General features: G+C 36.1%; 1 protein-coding gene across 1 annotated transcript; it reads left to right on the top strand.

Annotated features, from left to right (window-relative positions):
* Positions 1–483: 483 nt before the first annotated feature.
* On the top strand, positions 484–1,368 carry LOC149576223 (F-box/kelch-repeat protein At1g15670-like). The gene has a single exon (XM_089794069.1). The coding sequence runs from the start codon at positions 484–486 to the stop codon at positions 1,366–1,368; it is 885 nt and encodes a 294-aa protein (XP_089650195.1).
* The last annotated feature ends 14,425 nt before the right edge of the window (positions 1,369–15,793 follow it).

The following is a 15,793-nucleotide window of genomic DNA, read 5'->3' as shown; positions in this document are numbered from 1 at the left end:
ATTATTTTATTATATCTATTTAAAAAATAGTAATTTATAACTTATTGATCTTTATTATATTTAATATAAAAACTGTCTAATAGAAAATTTAATTTAATTTTTCAAGGGAACTGATATTTCTAAAAATAGTGAGATCGATTAAAAATATTCAGAACATCAGACGTATTCTATATTTGGAACAATTTTTTAAAACGTGAGCAAATATAGAAAAAATCACGAGGTATCAAGGCACTTTTTGCTCGGTATATATATAACATGGCATATGCTGGGAAATCTATTTGTTTGAGACGTTACAGCTATGCTCTTTGTTTCGAATTCTTGTGAGCACTGGTAAGATAAAGATTATTTGAGAATCGTTTCAGCAGTGTATACAAATGATGGAGTATTTTAGTGTAATTCCAGAAGAGTTGGTAAGGGAAATCTTAATGAGAGTGCCTTTTGCATCACGGAAGAGTGAAGGAAGTATGTAAGAGTTGGAAGAGAATGCTGGAAAACTCAGAGTTTTACGAAGACAGGAGGAGTCGTGGGAGGTCCCAAGAGTTGATATGTTTGATTGAGAATGTTCGCATAACTACATTTGACCCAGTTAACCTCTACTCATTATCCAAGTGTGTTTGTGTGAAGCATAAACTGGTTTTACTAGGGTTAAGATATGAGTGCTGCAGAGTGGGTTTAAAGAGGAAGAGAATATCAAACATGACTGTTTTGGTCTTTGATTTTGTGTCTTTCCAGTGGAGCAAAGGTGCAGATCCACCCATCACAGAGATCATGTTTGACTTTGCGTGCTGCGCATCTCCTGAAGGAGATGAGATTTATATCGCAGGAGGAAGAGAATGTGATTGGAAGAGTACAAGCCAGGCTGCAGTTTACAACGTGGAGAGAGATGAGTGGAAGCTTCTTCCCAACATGCTTCAAAAGGAGTGGCTGTGTTCCTCGCTTTTTATAGAAGGCATGCTCTATGTTGTCACCTTGTTTGATGAGGAGCTTCAGCGGTTCGATCAGAAAAGAGGAGTTTGGTGCACTTTGCCCAACATCTGGTTTGCCCAAGATTGTATGCATCCCATTGTCGCCGCATTTGGGCGTCTGTATTGCTTCCAGTGGGATTCTGTGGCAGAATTTGACTCTACACAGAATTTGTGGGCGGAAGTTGATGCTCTTCCTCGGCCTCTTGATAGCGTTGATGCAGCTGTGTTTGGGGAAGATGGGATTTTCTTGAGTGGGATTGAATCGGACACCAACGATAAAGTTTTCTACATGTATTACCCTCCATTGGAAACAGGGGTTAACACAGGGAGATGTGTTTCTGTTGAGATGCCTCAATACTTGTCCCGCAGCAAGATCGAATCTGTGGCCACTATGACTATTTGATTGGTTTTCCTTTTCTTCTTCCTTCAAATTGATTGTTATACTGTGCTTTTTTCCTCAACTACTCTAAATTTGGCTTTGCTATTAACTGAAATTTAATGCACCAAGTTATATTCTTTAAAAGCGGGCGCTGAATCTTAGTATGTGTATGTATTGCTTTAATATATTGATTTGTGGGACATAAAGGTATGATTGTCACAATCTCTGAATCAAATCATTTCAATATGTGTCAAATTTTTGTAATTTATGTCTATACTCTTTAATTTTCTTTTTCAGAAGAAGATAGAAACAGAGTTATATGGAGATTGATTTCGGTTTGCCTTTCTTTTTTGAAAGAAATTTCTCTGATAGAGTTGTGAAGTATCTTTCCTGCAAATTCTGCCATTCATTGTTCTTGGTTTTATTTAAATTCTTGTTGAGATTTCATTTTTCTAGGTTTTATTTAAACAATTTTTAAGGATGCTTTGAAATTATAATTATTTGATTTTCATATATGAGAAAACATTTTTGAAAAGAAAATATATTGTATATTTATCCCATGTCCTTATATGTCACTACTTAAGTGCAATTTTAGCTTAAATTTTAGTGGTTTCAGTATCTCCATGCAAACTTTTAATGTTGGGAAAATATTAATTGGAATCTTACTATTGTTTAGGAATTGAAAATAAGCTCTAGCAAAAATAGAGGATCATTGTAGAATGGTTATAAATTTAAATTGTTTATAATATTGTGATTTCATCAAACTTAAATTATTGTGGGGATATGCAATATTGTTGAGCTAGGGTGAAGGGGAGTGAAGTGTCAAGAGTCACCAAACAATATTTAAATTAAATTATAAATCTTAACTATATTAGTATTTCAATGATTATAATAAATAAAATTTAAAAATTAAACTGATTTATATAAATATATTTTAGTAGATTTGAGCTCAAGAATATGAGGAACAACAACACAACTTGAAACCAATTATTAATAATTTTTGCTATTCTTGTATGTACCTTTTCATTTTCATTTTGTTTTTTTCAAGAAGAAGATAGAAACAAAGTTATATGGAGATTGATTTTGATTCACCTTCCTTTTTTGAAAGAAATTATTTGATAGAATTTTGAAGTAATTGTTCTATAATTCATTCATTTTATTCTCTATAATTCATTCATTTTATTCTTTTATTAGTACAAGGCAAATACTGTTGTATTGAGTTGTATTCTATTAATTAATAATCAATATAGCTCAATCAATCAAATTGTTTTATTATTATTTAGATGACTCAAAAGTTCATGAGTATAATTCTTTATTTTTATAATTTTCTCGAATTTCATTACGAATGAATGCGTCTTATAAGACCTATATATATATAGAATATTTCATCAAAAATTTATTTTTAAAACTTTTATGATGTTCTCTAACTATAGAACTAGTTTTATATTTAGTAGAAATTATTTGTAACCTTGAATTCTAATATATTTCATTAGTTAGTTTTTGTCTTATTAAGCTAAGTACTATTATAAAATATTATTTTAAGTTTATTGTTACTTTATTAATAGGAATAATTATAGTTATCATTATAAAAACTATAATTAAATTTTTTTAATCAATTAAAATATTTCAAATACTATTGTAAAATTATTGAATTAAAATTATATCTATATTAAAAACTGAATGCAAATTCTAAGCCACTATATGACACTTGTTTACATTGTTGTTGCAAAGATAATGTCTCCATTGATGAAGGCAATGGAAAAACTGCTCAAACTATATTTGAACTATACAAATTTATAAAATGATCACATATAAACCTCCGTAACTATATGATCCGACTTATAGATAAACAAAATATAAAGAGGGAAAAACTGTATCGCCTTACCTCTACATTGACAGGAAAAATCTATTGATTTGCTCAAGAATATTATTCATAATTTTTTAATCTTTTTTTCTATTAAATATATGGAGATAAAAAAAAGAAAAGAAATAGAGTAGCCAATATGTCCAACGAGAATCAGCAAGGAGGCTTAACCTCCAACCGAAGCCATAATAGAAGTATTACAAAATATACACCTCAAAACATGGACAACGACATAAATCAACTAGTGAAGAACATCAATATAAACATTTACCCAGATAGTCCAATAGTTGCATGCTTTTGTACATGCAACAAGTGTGCCGATAGGAGATGAGATTTAAGAGAAAAATGTAGAATGAACATTAAATAATGTAAATACAACTTTTTTTAAAGTGAATAAAAAAATAAAAAAGTTGAAGATTAAAACATGATATAAAATTTACAATGTTTAAAAAATCGAATATTTCTTAACAAATATGTTCTAGATTAAAAATTAAAAATTAAATGAATAAAAATCACAACATATGAACTAATGTGGAGATTCCAATTGATAAATAGAAAAAGAAAAATAATAATTAAAAGTGGAGATACCTAATAATTATAAAAACAAGAGTTAAAAGTGGAGTGAGATAAAAAAAACTGAATGGTAAATAATCAGTGAGAAGGATTTGCAAACTTTTAGCCAAATAGGCAACTTTTTCGATAAACTGTCAACTTTTCTGTCAAAAATTAAATTTCCAAGGACAAAGTTCCCACAAATAGTCTATCAGCTAAAATATTGAAAGAGTGTTTCCTTGGTATTTATTAGGTCAATATTTCAAAACTTTAAGTTAAATGGGAAAAAAAAATCAAAGGAACAACTGCTTACTCTCTCTCCCAAAACTATAACCTTCCAAAAAAGTTAAGATTGGAGAGTTGGAGTTAGTAGCCAGCCTTCTCACTCTCTCTCCTCAAACCTCTACTTACTCTCTCTCCCCAAACCTCAAGTATTCAAAAGTTTGAGTTGAGATTTGAATCCCACCCCAAGGTTGTGTCATAGTCCTTACTTAGACTTTTGAGCCCAAACTTTGACTTTTAAATAAAGTTAGAAGATATAATCTAAAAGAATGCTCTTGACGAAGGCTTTGGAAATCATGTATAGAGATATTGAAAGTAGAACTAACACTTTGAATAAATTATGGATAGCTATCAAGGCACAATATGAAGACAACTTTCAATCTCAGGTATGAATCAAGATGCACAGTTGGAAAAAGCTTCATAGAAACTCATGGGAGCCATTATATCAAAATACTCTTACAGATGCCCACACAACTTTTATGAAGATGCATTTGGGAGTTGTAAACCCTCTAAGAAATCCTGAGCAATTACCCAAATTCATCTGATTAGAGGTGAATATCTATCTTTGAAACTATTGCTTTGGCAATGAACACATAAGAGGAGCTCCCGAAAACATGTACAAGGAATTTCATGTCAAATATTTGGCACAATTATGGTAGATTAATGTAGAGTACGTAGAAGATGACAAAGCACCTACTATTTGACAAATAGTTGCATTGAAATATGATCTAGAGAGGACCATTGCCGATGATGTGATTTGTGCAAAGGAACTAAAGTAGGTAAGTATAATATATGCATACAAATTGAAACACACATGGGATGTGGAAGCATTTCTAAGGTTTGTGGACTATTCAAATACATTCACATTCCAACAAAGGGCTGAGTTATTGGGAACGTGCACAGAAAACATAGAGTCATTTGCATATTGTAAGAGATTTGATTGCACACAGTCAAAAGGTCAATGTTAATGATGAAATAAGATGTATATGTTGGAATATTTAATGTTTTTCTGGTTGTCCCATGGGCCTTCTGCATACGCACCAACCAAGTTTGACGATTTGCAACTCCAATAGACATAACATTTAATATAGGTAGGTGAGTTCAAATTTTGAAAATGAAGGGGAAAATCTCTGAGAAGGAAAATGACAAAAGGAGGGAATGTTCTTTCATTCCATAAGACAGATCCTAGACATTTTGAAGAAAGGAGATGAGTTCAATAGAAGTAGAAAGAGTTCATTAGAGTGTAGCAGCAACACATGGGATTGACTTTCTATGTTTTGTGAAAGTAACATTTTGTCATGTATGAGAAGTGATTGCTCCATGCTTATTGTATGCAACCATACATTGTTGTAAGTTTTTTACGTATTTAGATATTTTGATCTTCTAGAGTTTGTAGTTCATTCTCTAGATTTATATTAGTTTGATTTAGTTAATTGAAAGCAAGCAAGCATACTTGTCAATCTCAAATCTATTGTGTTTTGATCATATATCCATTGAGACATTTCGATCTACATGTTAGTAGTTTTTGGAAAAATAAAGGAGAAACCATTAACTTTGTTAACACATTTTATGGAATATTTTTGTTTCCCTTCACAACATTTAACTTGTGTTTGATCCAAATAACTTGACTCCCATCAACCAAGGAACTTGATCTCTACCTTTGTTAAGTTCTTAGTCTACCAAGATCCCTTTGATGTGTGAGCAACTCGGTCCCTATTGGTGCTGAGAAACTTGACATTGCTCTATCTCAACACTTACCTTACCAAGTAGCTTGGTTGCTTCGACAAGTTTTGTGAAATTTTAAATTTTTTACAAGGTATCAGAGCCATTAGGACCCACATCCTTGTGACTTTGGGAAATTTTCTAGGTGTTGAAGTTTTTTGTGTAGGAGACATGGTTAGAGATGTAGGAAAGACTTGGCAGGAACCACCATCCTTTAATGGATCAAATAATGACACTTGGGTAAAGAAGATGAGAACCATTATGGTTGCAAATGACTTGTGTGAGTTTGCAGTAAATAGATTCAATGATGTAACTGACACAACATGATATATTGCCCTCACCAACCATCAAAATACTTAACTGAAGGAGTTAAGAAGAAGGGATGCAAAATCTTTAAGCTTGATTGAGGCAGCCATGATAGAAACATTTTTTCCTAAGATAGCAATAACTAATTATTTAAAGGAAGCATGGGATATCCTTAAGATGAATTTCAGAGACACTGATAAAGTCTATATAGTAAAGCTACATATGATTAGAAGGGAGTTTGAGAACCTTCAAATGAAGGATAATGAGTCTATTGTACGGTTTAGCTTAAGGATATCTGGTTTGATAAACCAGTTGAAATCAAATGGACAAGATCATGAGGAGCAGTGAATAGTTGAAAAGATATTGATAATTCTACGTCCAAAATATGATAATCTTGTGACGATCATTGAAGATGCAAAGGACCTCACTACTTTGAAAATGGATGAGTTTATGGGCACACTTCAAACCCATGAACACTAGATTAATAGATCAACAACATCTTCCCAAGAGAAAGACTTCAAAGCTCAGTCCAATAAAGAAGTAGGGGAAGAGAAAGAAATGGCTTTGGTAGAGGCTCTAGAGGTAGAGGCCATGGAAACTCAAAAAAAAGGAATGCTGTCCAGAGGAGAAATCTTGAGTAGAAAATCAAGAGGGAGAAAGAAAATCTCAAAATAACTCTACAGGAGGTAAGAAGAACTACAACTCTTACAAGAGTAATGTAGAATTTTATTATTGCCATAAATTTGGTCATTATGCAAGTGAATGCTGGAAAAAACAAGGCAATCCTGGTCAAGAAAAAATTTAAATGTGGCTAAAGTGAATGTGGGTGAAGTAAACTAATGTGGTGCAAAGTAGGATAATCCCCAAAGGAGATGTGCTTGCCCCCAACTAATAACCACACAATAGAAACACAATCTAATACTAAATGAAATTATTTTATTCATAAATATAACTATGTGCAATTTGTCAGGCTGTACTTCCTAGTTACAACCAAATACAAAGAAAGTAATAGTTCTATAAGATCCCTCAAGATCCCATCCAAACCCTAGCTAGTCTAGATCTACACTCTGGTAGAAACCTCGATGGAAGATCCAAATTGGTACTCACAAGTTGTCTAAGAAATCTCCTTGTACCCCAAGCCTTAGCTACTAGCCCTTCTCAAACTTCGCTCCTCTACCACCTCCTCTTCTCCAAGATGGATGAATAATGAATAAAGACTTTACAATACCCCTATTTATAGCTAGGTAGGACACAAGTCAGCGTAGTAAGCTAAAAATTAAATATCCCTTACATTAAATCCTTGAAGAGCCATGAGTCAGGCTCCAACAAAGATTAAATACCAAATACCTTTAAAGTCTTACAACACTTATTGAAAATATAGACAAAATTAATTAAGACCCAAATAGGTCCACTCAACTCCACAAAATCCCTTAATCATGTAGGATAGCCAACTAGCCCAAGATGCTCTTGCATCAACATCCCTAGGTGTGAAAAGAAAAGTGTGTCCCACACTTTGATGCCTAATGAAAAATCCACAACCATCTTCATCTTCACTAAAGGATTATACTCCAACATGGACAAGAAAACCAACATGAAAATCATCCACACTTGTATCACTTTGTCAAACACAAGAATCTCAACCATCCAATCAACATGCTCAGTCCCAAGAAAAAACTAAACATAATTCTTCATCAACTACCCTTCATCCACATCAACAACTAGTTAATCCACACCAACAACAAAAAATTCCATATCAACACAATATGTAGATCTTTGTCAACACATTCCAAAATCACAACACTAGTGGTCTCATTGCTTACAACAAGATGTTCTACAACATACAAGTCACCACTAATAGCAACTAGATCATCCATGATTGAGTGCTCTACAATCTCCATGTTAAACTCAACCAACTAATCATGAAAACCAATCTCCATCCCAACATCAACAAGATTAGGAATATCCTTAGCAACAACCTCTAGTTGCTCTATAGGTTCTGTATCAAGCTCCACAAAATAATCAATGAAACCAAACACTTCCAATCCAACCTTGTAATGTTATCTTCTCTCTTGAGAAAGTCTTCTAACTAACCAGAAAACTCTCTTATGGATCAGTAGACTCCAGCTCCTCAAATATCTACGAAACTCAACCATCCCTTCCTTAACTCGATCAACCAAACTAGCTTAAAATCAAGTAGACATCTCTAAAAACCTCTTTTCCACCACATCATAGAGATTACCAATCACCTTAGGGTCCAATCCTCTTAGAGCCATCTTCCAATATCTTTGCAAACCCTCTATAATAAATCACCAATAGATCAATCTTCTTGAACAAGATCAACCTTCTCCAACCCAAGATCCTAGTGCAAATTGCCTTAACTTTGGTGCTCTGTCTACACACTCAAGAATAATTGTTCTCTGGTACCACTTGATGTAGTGCAAGGTAGGAGAATCCCCAAACGAGATGTCCTAGCCCCCAACTAATAGCCACATAGAGGAAACATGACACAAGATACATAATCAGATACTGAATGCAACTCTTTTATTCATAAATATAACTGATTACATGCAATGTGCTAGGCTACAAGGCTTTCCTGATTACAACCAAATAAAAAGAAAGTAATAGTTCTGCAAGATCCCATCCAAATCGTAGGTAGTTTAGATCTACACTCTGGTAGAAACCTCCAAGGAAGATCCAAACTAGTACTCGCAAACCCACTAAGAAATCTCCTTGTTTTCCAAGCCTCAACTACTAGCCCTTCTCAAATTTTTCTCCTCTACAACCTCCTCTTCTCTAATATGGATGAATAATGACCAAAGTCTTCACAATACCCCCTACTTATACCCAAATAAGCCACAAGTCAACCCAATAAGCTAAAAGTTAAATATCCCTTACATTAACTACATAAAGCGCCACATGCCGACATCCAACATAAATTAAATACCAAATTCCTTTAAAGGCTTACAACACTTATTAAATACATCAAAAAATATTATATTAGACACAAATAGGTCCACCCCTCTCCACAAAAATCCCTTAAGCATGCAGGATAGCCACCCTCCCCAAGATGCTTCTACATCATAAATAATCCCACAAATTTCATCATGTACAACATTGGTGAAGAAGGAAGCCTTGAGGTATGGTATTTGGACAGCATTTGTAACAACCACATGATTGGAAATGAAAATCTATTTTCTTTTATTGACAAGAATTTGAAATTTGAAATTGTAATGGGAAACAATGGAACCATTCCTATTGTGGTAAAGGATCTATATGTTAGCATGAATGTTGATGATACTACTTTGGTGGAGTATGCTAAGCATTGGAGAGTATTGACATGTTACATTCATGATTCTGTTTTTCATTGATGTGAACATAGTAGTAAGTCTATGAAGACTAGTAGAGTAACAGAGAGATATTGTAGTTGTACGGACAAAATGTTACTTGTGTGGTGATGGATGGTCATGGACATGTCCAATATAGTGTCCTGATGATGTGGTTCAATGGTCAACATGTAAGTCAAAGACATAGAGAAGTTGTACTTGATTTACAAAGCGTAATACAAAAATAGAGTATTAGGAAAGTAGTTCTTCACATTTGTTCACTATCTTACATCTAAGATGCAATGAACAGATGCATAGTCAATTAGTGATAGAGGATAGTCTATTGGTGACATCAGTAAGAATGTAAACCATGGTATCACATGTGTGAAGTTTTGTATAGACTATGAGCCAATAGAGCTATTGTAATTGTAATTAATTAATTATCTTATTATAATTAATTGGGAAATCCTCAAGGCCAACTCAAAGAAATATTTTGAAGATATGGTATACAAGGAGAGATGTTTTCCTTGTTTGTAATATGGGTATAACCTTGTGATCATTGTATGAAGTGTGAAGTGTGAAAAGGAGTGGAGTGTTTATTGAATGTGAATAAACTAATCCAAGGGAATATTTGGATGCAAGTTTTGTGATCTGGTTACAAGATCATAAGGAGTAGAGGTCCGATTGACATGACAGAGGAAGGAAGTACCATTCATTTCTATTATTGTGTAAGGAATAATACAAATATCATTTCAAGAGTGGGTTCATTGGTCTTTCCCCTAAAGCTCTTTGGATAGCGGGTCTAGCTATCTTCCACAACTCTTAACAGGGTTGGCACAACTCCTAATAGGGTTGGAATCTCTTAACAGAGATTCAAAGTCCCCTAATAGGGACTAATATGTACTAAATGTTGTTATAGTCTCCTAATAGGGTCCATACTCTAACAAGGAATATTTATATTAGTACATCATCTTGTGGGTACAATCCCTGCCAGGGTTTCCCTATGATCAAGGGTTTCCCTAGTTAACATATATAGTGTTATTATGTATGAGTATCTTGTTGTGGTTTATGATTGTATTACTCATATGGTTAAGGTTGTTTAAAGTTAATATTTGTGATAATTAGTTGGATAAATAATTCTCTCCCCCCCCGGCCCCCCTCTTAGTAATATTGGTGGACTATATATTATAACAATTGGTATCAAAGCATCAGGTTCTTGAAGGATAAGCTTTAAAATTTTGGGAGATTGATGGTGAATCCTTTTAGAAAGGATATTCCTAGATTGATGAGGCCAACTATGATCGTTGGAAGGAGAAGATGAAGACTCATTTGTTGTGCATGGGTTTGGGTTTGGATCTTGACAAAGACTGAGAAGACAATTGTCAAAGAAGGGAAACTTGAAGAATGTGGTGAAGTCAAGAGAGATCTATTCATGTGCAACATGAGAGCTAGAGAGGATCTATTATTAGCTCATCCAGAGAATGAATACAATCAAGTAAAGTCACTTCAAACATGTCATGAAATTTGGAAAGCATTAGAAGTTATTTTTGAAGGTGATACACATACAAAGAGAGTAAGATTTAAAAATTGGATATGTGAATTTCAAGATGCTAAGATGAAGGAAGATGAATCTGTAAGAAACTATATTGGTAGAATATTCTAGATTGTTCTAGGAATCAAGTCTCATGGTTTAACCAAGGAAGAATATGTGGTTGTGTGGAAGATATTGAAAACTTTGACACCACCATTGAAATGACCCTGGCTATAAAGGTCACTAAAAACCAATACTGAACTGTGGCAATTCGTCAAATACTTATCACGTAACCTTCAATTTATATTATCTTCAGTGATATGCACCAAGCAATATAGATGTAACAGAATAGATAAAATTACCAGCAATAATCTTAAAACCCTTACAATATTCAGTAATAAATTAGAGCCTGGTTTGAATGTAAAAAGCTAGATCAATATCAAAAACCTGGATTTGCTGATTCTGATAATTGTTGTGAAATGGTGGGAAGTCTGCCCGATCCAAAAAGAATGCTGATGCCCTCAATTTTCACAACTCATAATCGCTCCATTTTGGGTCGAGTGTGTCCTAGCAGAATGATAATTTGTTTCGCTGTCCCCTCTATACCCGTCCTGCAAATGACTCCTGGCTATGATATCCAGCCTCGAGTGGTGGTAGTTGCTGATGATCCACAGTGTATTGAGATTTCTTCTTGACCGTCGGTTAATATGGCTGTTTGTGCATTAATTGTCAATGAGCCAGATCATGGGTGTGATTTGCCTCTTGAGAATCCGACCTGACTCTGCTTTGGAAGATACGCTTAGACCTGCGATGTGTTCATTATTCCCTACTTCATACGGAATCGCTGCTATAATGTCGGATGAAAAATGGGTTTGTCAATCTTGTTCTTGCCCACGCGATCCTGTTCTTCATCCCGCCCAATCTCCTCCGTTTCCTTTTGCCCACGATGGTAGATGATGCGAATCGCCTTAGTTAATAGACATTGTCGGCCCAAGGTGGAAGACGTAACAGTTCGCAAATGGGATGGCCGCTTGGCAGGTGTGTGCGATCCAATATTCGGCTAGCCCCTGTGAAATGTCAGTCGCTCCCAATACATAGATACTGTACCGTGGATGCGCTAGTTTGAAGCCGCCGGTAAAGTTGGGACTTGCATAATTTGCAATTGATTCGATGATGCATTCAGACATGCAAATAATTCCAAACGGCTTCTATTCATATGGCTTCATTACCAATTATCTCCTATAACATGCTCTTTGCTGATCGACACAGTATGCTGGCTGGAAATAAATCGTTGCTTGTAATTTCCTTTGAAATTCGAACCCTTCTTGACCTGTTGATCTGAATCGGATCCTTGTCTCTTTAACCTCTCTTCCCGAATTCCTTCCGAATTTCCTCTAATACTGCAATTAGTTAATCCCTTTCTAACTAAACCTCCAATGATCAATGAATCGCAAGATTTGGCTTTAGGCCACAGATTTGTCCCTGATGAAATGACTGCAGCGTCACCTCCAATCTGCAATAATTCGGATGATATTTCACACCCTCAAAATCGCGTACCAATTGAGAGTTATCGTTCTCAATGGCCAACTGTGACAATTGCCGAAACCCTAGGTTCCACAATGCACCTGTGATTGAATCACAATCTGAAAAAAAGAGAGATAACACAACTGCTTGATTCGAATGGAGCCCCAGGGTGCCTATTTATTCTTTTCCCTCCATCCTCTCCAGAGACTTCTAGAACATTTTTGATCTTATCCCTCAAATGACTTTATTAAATATTTTCCACGTCACTTTATTAAATACAAGGTCATCTTTTAATATTTATTTATTTAATTAAAATAACTAATTAGTCGTCCTTGGACAACCATTAATTAAATTAATTAAATTGAACTGTCACCAGAAAATTGGGGACATGACAGTCCGCCCTTCCTGAAATTGCTTGTCCCCAAGCAATGGCTGAACCATGAACCAATCAGTCTGCCTGGATCCCAAATGTAAATCTGTGTATCATCCCAATCCGCATCATACTCCCATGGAGAAATCATCAATACCAGTAACTGAGGAACTGTACTCAACATCCAAACAACTGACAACTCTGATGAAATCATCTGAAAACCAACTGTAGATGTCAGTAGAAGAAGCCATTCTGCGAAACTCAAGCCAACTGAAACATCAACTCTATCAAAACTCAAACCCCTGACAAATAGACACCTGCACCCAACTGCACTGTAGATATGACAACAGCCATAGGTACCTGAAACACTGCCATCAAATCCAATCTCTGAAAAACTGCTCCGGGCGTGTCGATGCTGCAGGCTGAATAACTTGCTACTACCACCTCTTTTTTCGGAAGAAGGTGCCAATCTATCCCCTAATGGATGGTAAGAAACTGGAGCCAATCTACATCTGCGTGAAATAAAATCTTCTATCTCTATGTCAAAAGAGAAATGATGAGCGTACCCTACCGTATAATGCCGGTAAGAACCTCCAAACTCTGCTGCTGGCTCATCATCACTGAACTGGGAATCAATAGATGGCTCCATTTTCCGACTCCAAGTGACTGTAGGCTGGATAGGATCTCGTGCATTCTGCTCAACAAACTCCTCCTCGAGATCCTTGTGAGGTAGCATAGTAGAAAGGACCCCTATAATCTTCTCAACCAATCCGCGAATAACACTAGTATCATGGATGAGAACACCTTCTGTCACTTTATACGGGTCCAAATGAACACATGCACTATCCAACAAATACTCCATGAACGGTTTAGTGCAGTAAAAATTATACGAGGAAGCATCAATATACTTCCCTGCACACCACTACTGATCCTCTTGTGAAGGTGGCATACCCCACTGTACCACACTATCAACTAACTGAGAAGAATCAATCTGGAAACTTGACTCTACCGGTATCCCGAACTCATTAAGACCAACTTCTTCCAAACCCTGAACATATGTGTCAGTCTCAACAATAAGCTCCTCAAAAGCAACTGTAGGAGTGTACTTACCATCATCTACCTCAATAGACAAATGAACTGGGTCTGGGGCTGGTTTTGACCTCAAATGCTCCAACTCCACGGTCACCTCCTTCAACTGAAACTGCTACTTCTGTAGATCTCGCTGTGTGTCCTCTAATGCCTCAGTAGTCGCTATGAGCTCTTGGGAAAGCTCACTCACCTCCTCTTCACGATCCAAGAGTGCCTCATATGTTGTACTCCCCCACTCAACCAAGTGATCACGGTCAGCTACCAATCGTAAATAATCTTGCTTCAAAATCCGAACAGCTTCACGCAAGGCATGAATCTCTGCCAAAGGAAAGTAACCACTGCTGGACTCATCTGTCATAGAAGAACCCCAACCAGTAACAACCAACAATTGACGAGCAGTATCAAAATGCTCACAAGCGATAGCAATGTCTCGCTCACTAACTTTCAACTGGCTAACCACATGATGGCTCTGGCTGAACTGTCTCCAACAATCTTCTTCTGGAGCTCTTAAAGGAGTATCCTCAATATTAACATCCATATCTCGTGAATCATCTCCAAGGTCCATATCAATGTCCAATTTGTCAAAAATTGTAGTACTGCTCTCAAGCTCTTCTGCACCCAAAGAAACAGTCAAAGAAGCTGTGTCTTCAAAACTGTCCATTTCATCCTCCCGGATGTCATCAAGGCCAAAATGATCCTGGGACTCATCCGTACACACTGGCAAATATGAAAAATCTTCAACACCTTTCAGCAAGAAGGGTCGTCTACATATATGAACCAAGCCCAATACCGGTGTATAAAAACTAATACCAACATCGGATGTTCTGCTGGCACAAGGAAAGACAACACCGTATATTCTGCTAATCAAATCCACGATAGCATTCAGACAATCACGGCTACCATTAAGTGTTAAAGATCTCCAGTTAACTGAATCCCAAATGCTGCTAAAACGTTCTCGAGTCCATTTCCGTAAACAAGAAACAGCTTGTAACTCAAGCAAACTCCTTACCTGAGTAATGTGACCAATACTAACTAACTTCACATACCTGTCTATTATTGTCCTTGTATCCTGGATGTGAATGCAAGATGAACTCGTAACATTATCAGCTACCATATATGATCCATCTGCTGCAGGGAGCTGAATGTCAGGCATGTAAGATGAAACTAAGCCCAGCTCCATGCCATGCTTATGTCTCTCCCAATCCTGTAATGCCAAAATTGCTCGAGTGTCCTCAAGCTCGCAAGAAAGCTTGACAACTTCCTCCTCCTTCCTCCTCAAGGCATCTGAATAATCTTTGGTAAGGCTTAGAAGATGATCACGGTCTGATAGAAGATGCAAATAGCTCAACTTCGTCGTTCCCATTCCTTCACCAATTGCATGTAAGTCAAAGCAAGAAGAATTCGCCTGAACTCCCTTATGTCTTCCTTGTAACTGAATCATCTGGATGTGCTCTTCTAACATCTCCCGCATCCTGTCATGATGAGATAAAGAAGCCACAATACTATCTTTGCTTACCTTCAGCTGGCTGGACAAATCATGTGAAGTACTGCCATTCTCATCCTCATGTGACGAAGCATCTAACTGAGCCTGGTACTCTCTGTCAGCAAAATCATAAATGCTCGATGTCTGCTCATTTTCACCAAGTATCTTATCATCATGTACAATGAAATCTTCATCATCATCTGGACTCACTTCACTGAGATCATTGCTTGTCGGAACCAAACTACCTTGAGTACATGAGACATCACCTTTGGGAAACTCGTACTCAACTGTCTCAACTTGAGTGTCAAGTTGACAGTTACTATCCATCAGCGTAATGTCCTTCACCGCTTCTTCCTGTGACCGAACTGAAGCCTCTGACTGGTTGCACACTTGTTTCTCGAAC

The sequence above is a fragment of the Cupressus sempervirens genome, chromosome 1, assembly GCF_028749045.1.
Source record: "Cupressus sempervirens isolate cs-2001-9-10 chromosome 1, ASM2874904v1, whole genome shotgun sequence".
Classification (NCBI taxonomy): Eukaryota; Viridiplantae; Streptophyta; class Pinopsida; order Cupressales; family Cupressaceae; genus Cupressus; species Cupressus sempervirens.
Note: the sequence above shows the minus strand (reverse complement) of the source record. Positions and strands in the feature narration are given on the sequence as shown.

Coding starts and splice junctions, on each gene's coding strand:
- LOC149576223 (XM_089794069.1), top strand. CDS start 484: ATGCTGGAAAACTCAGAGTTTTACGAAGACAGGAGGAGTCGTGGGAGG.